The 4749-nt window shown below is 34.0% G+C and overlaps 1 protein-coding gene across 1 annotated transcript; it reads left to right on the forward strand.

Annotated features, from left to right (window-relative positions):
• The first annotated feature begins 333 nt into the window (after positions 1–333).
• Positions 334–1794, forward strand: LOC112461733. The gene has a single exon (XM_025027099.1). The coding sequence runs from the start codon at positions 334–336 to the stop codon at positions 1792–1794; it is 1461 nt and encodes a 486-aa protein (XP_024882867.1).
• The last annotated feature ends 2955 nt before the right edge of the window (positions 1795–4749 follow it).

The raw sequence follows: 4749 nt of genomic DNA on the forward strand, positions 1-4749 counted from the left end.
GAAACGTCCCGTCATATATACGTATGTAGTATGAGATAAAATGAACTTACAATTTGACATCTACTGTTTTGCTCGATTATTAGTCTTTATTCCTATTGTATTAAGACATACGAGCGATTTCCTTTTATTTATTATATTATTATGGTTATTTATACGTCCTAGCGAAAATAAATAGCTTTTTTAACGTGTTCTTTTTTACTAATTTAATAATTCTGAAAAGTTATATATGTGTATTGTTTTATTTTAAACAATTTTCTTTTTTTTTACAGATTCAGCAGTAACATTCGGACTACGATATTTAAATTTTGAATGGATTCGAAATACACTTCAAGTATGTCGAAATCACTAAAGTTGCAACCGCCTACATTGATAATCACGAGCAGTGAAAATGATTCTGAAGAGAAATTATTGAATGATAATGCGATAAATAACGCCTTTCTCAAAGTAAACCTCAAGGAAAACATAGATAGAGGTTTCTCGAGCGGCTTTGATTCTTCTTTCGACAGTTTTGACGAATCAAATAATTTATTGGACAATTTCGCCAACGAGCGCAAAAAATTCGTAATAAAATGCAAGCAAGAACTCAACAACAGCAAGTTACCGGAGGACTTCGATCAGTGGACAATCAAGAAGCAGTACGATCATCTTATGAACAATATCAGCAAATACTTTCCAAATATACCCGAATCTTTGAGATATGTCTTGCCGGCAATTTTTGAAAATGGGGACTGTAGACGAGAAACAAATGCGAAGCCGGATTGGCTGATCATGGATAAATTTTATCGCGGACAGCGCTTTGCCCAGCGTTATTTCAGCGCAATCGCAATAAGCAACCTGATGGGTCTGATGCAGATATTTAGCTTCTCTGACGGACTGAAACCGCTGATCCTCAGTCAAAAGTCAAATACTCCATATCGTGCTTTCCAACGATACCTCAGGACAATCAGGACCTTCAGAAACTGGTACACAAGCGATCCTTGGTACAAAGGAACGCCAGCTTATCGCGACATCCAGAGAGTGCGAAAGTTACACAGTGTCATGAGGCAGAAATTGTGCAAAAAAAACTTCGAGGAGATCGATCGGGAAAGCAAAATTCAAAACGCGTGGTGTCCTATGCTGGGAAAGATAAAAAAAGATTTCGCAAACGCGTGTCCGATGGCGAAGAATCATCAATGTCCTTACACAATGACGAAAACGAGAAGTCTAAATCAGGGCGATATGTCGGGCACGCAGTTCGCCTGCATGGGTCTGATAGTGCTTTATCCGGAGCAGTTCGGAATACACGACGCTAGCGATAAAGATCTAGAGGCTTTCTGTCACCTCTGGCGTGGATTAGGCTATTTGCTAGGAATCGAAGATCAGTACAACTTCTGTCACGGCAGTCTGAAAAAAGTGCGTCAGCGAACTAAAGACTTCATCGAGCACTGGGTGAAACCGAATTTCCACACGGTGACACCAGAATGGGAGCACATGACTACGTGTCTTTACGAGGGCGTAAATTATATCGTTAATATAATTTATTATAAAGTTCTTCTGCTCAAACTCTGTGGTATATTCGGATTCAGCATGCCTCACCTATATAATTCCTTTAGTCTATCGGAGAAAATACTGTACGCGCTACAGAAGTTCCTGTTCTCTTATATGGTGAAGCTACCTGGTGTCTTCTCTATCATGAACGCGATGTTAAACGCGTGTCTAGATCAGGCGGCAGACTTTGGACGCAGCAAACGTGACAGTCTTAAAAAGAAATCATCCAAAAAGATCGCAGAGATTATAACAGATTTAAATCGTTAAATTACTGTAGACATCTATGACCTATTCAGTTTCTATGAAGATTTATACAGACTTTGACAATCATATTGCAACAAGTTAACAATAAAAGATATACCTTTTGCTGTAGTTCTTGATAATTACATATTTTTTACTTACTAGCTGTACGCATGATAGTACCAGAAGATATGCGTTATTAACCCTTAAAGTACACACTACCTGTTTGAGACATAAAGTACACCCTAGGTCATTTTGACCCAGCGCTACTTTGCGCAATTACCACAAACGGGGGATCGATTCTTTTTGGCTGAAATTAAAAGGGTGCATTCTTGCAACACTCAAAATAAATATGAGATTGTTTGTGACGGGTTATTAATAAAGCTTTATGGTTTAAAAATTCAAAATATGGTTTATAAACCAAAAAATTGCTTTTTACGAAATATTCAATAACTTTCTAAATTTTCAATATTTTTACGTGAAAATTTAACTGCATACTCTCTGGATTATATACTTTAAGGTAAAAATACGCGCGAAAGCTAACATTTCAAAAAATGACCCGTGATTTTCGGAATGTTTGACGTGGACGGCAGCCAGACACAGCCGGACGCCTGCTGACTTACAGCGACTGTACCGCTATCTAGAGAGAGGTTAAAACTACCAAGATATGGCGCGACAGATCCCGATTTCAGCATTTCAATGGTAAATAATGCGACACAATTTTTTTACTGGGTCATTTTGACCTAGGGTGTACTTTAAGGGTTGATTTAAAAAAAAAAATTTAAAAAGCATGCAAAAAAATCATAAATATAATCATAAATATAATCATAAAAACTGAATTTTATGTAGAAATATTGATAAAAACCAAAATTATGAAGAGAAACGGATTTTTTAAGTATTTCCCGAGTATTGTTTTATATTAAATAAAAAAAAATTAATATATTTGTTAACTAAGAAAAATATTATTATATTTAACGTAGAATATTTAACATATTTAGTTTATTTAATTTTAAAAATTATATTTTGGAAAGTGTATTTTATTCTTTCAATTTTTATTCTTTTAAATTTATTTTAAAAATAAGAATTTTTCTAATAGATATAAAATTTATTTTATTTATTGTTTATTTATGATTTATGTTTATTAAATTGCAGAGATGTTACGCAAATTATTTATTTATATCGTACATTTATAAAAGAGCAATATATTATATTCGCCACCATTTGTATTTTTTTACAGAATATAAATTTTAGTAATAAACTGTTTATATTAATTACTTTGATCAATTCTCCTTTTTTTCTACTCTTCCTATAGTTTTTAAAATAAATTCGACATAAGTTTCTATCTGATTTTATCTGATAGAAACAGATCAACCTACATAGAGGCCCTCCACCACCCCCGCCGATCTCGATTGGCGGTCCTCTTTTATTTACAACGGTTTTTTTTACCATTTTTATCATTTATTTTATTTCTTTTACAATTTATTTTACAATACATTATAAAAGAGTTACATTACAAAATTGAAAATATAATATACAATAAAATTATGTACAAGGGTCGGTACGAAAGTAATGCCTCCTAATTTTTTTCTTTTGAATCTGGCGCTATAGAAAATTTTGTGTTTCACTAAGTTGTTACTTTGAATCTACTTGAAGTTTCTAGTTGCATTATGTTGAGTGATGTTGTGATCATTTACGTGAGTGTGTTACACGAGCAGTTTGAACTGGTGTGTGTTTCAAATATGCGTCACAGACAAGGGCGCGGTGGTTGAATATCGTAACTTGAATACCTAACGTAACTGATCACAACACCACTTAACTTAGTGGAACTAGCGACTTCAAGTAATAACTCACAATCAGTGAAACGCAAAATTTTCTATGGCGCTAGATTCGAGAGAAAATAATTAAGAGGCATTACTTTCGTACCGACCCTCGTACAATATCTTATTTTGTCTTTTCAATTATCGAATTATATATCCCCTTTGTTCCTGCCTAATACTCAAATCCCTACCTACCTGAATCCCTACCTTCCCGAATTCCTATACCTACCCGTATTCCGATTTATAGTCCTACCTATCTCCATTTTCCTACCTACCCGTATTACAAACTAATATATAAATCTTTAATCAAGACCGCGACACGATTTATAAAGGGCTTGACGGGATATCTGCGACATGTGTAAAGTGACACGATCACCTAAGAAGTGGGAAATGTAGAATTGGGGGTTGTAAATACGCGCGCGATTGGGATTTAATTTTCAATCTCGCATATGCGAAAAAATATATAGAAAAAATAGCCCTACTTTGGGCAAATAAAAAGATATGTCAAATTTTGTATGTTATAACATACATAAGGTATACCTTATTCATTTCACCATTGTGGTCAATATTGACCACTTACCTTATCAAATGCAATCTTCTTTCTTCGGGCCAGATCGGACTTACCTTTGTCACTCCTGGCCACATACAATCTGGTCGTATTTCGACCAAATTAATAAGGAGAAAAATTCCTTCGATTGTCGGATCATTACTATGACCAACAGATATAACAATACGTTCGGTTCGAATTATATGCGAGCATCGATTGTGTAAAAAAATGCACACCGAGAAGTTAATTTACAAAAGAACATTGATTCATAAAAATTGACTGCACAACATTGATAAAATATATTTTTATTACTAATTCCATTACTTATGTAAAAATACGGATTGATCGTTTCTTTGTGACCCGTTCTTTTAATTTGGAATTGTAATCAACTATAGAAACAATTTTACTTCGCGTTATATTCCACGAAAAATTGAAATTTATAATACAAACAAATTTAAAAAATAAATAACAAAAATTTCTCGATGTAAAAACCGACCGCGAAAATACGTAATTGTGCATGTTGGTCATGCGGTACGCATTTTGAAAATATATCAATTAAGATATACAAAATTGTGACAGGAAATTCTGAACTCAACGTCTCGCAGTCTAAACTCTCGG

Source organism: Temnothorax curvispinosus, unplaced genomic scaffold (genome assembly GCF_003070985.1).
Source record: "Temnothorax curvispinosus isolate PA1 unplaced genomic scaffold, ASM307098v1 QBEX01011708.1, whole genome shotgun sequence".
NCBI classification, from domain to species: Eukaryota; Metazoa; Arthropoda; class Insecta; order Hymenoptera; family Formicidae; genus Temnothorax; species Temnothorax curvispinosus.

Excerpts from the sequence above, each read along its gene's own strand:
- LOC112461733 (XM_025027099.1), top strand. The coding sequence starts at position 334 with ATGTCGAAATCACTAAAGTTGCAACCGCCTACATTGATAATCACGAGC.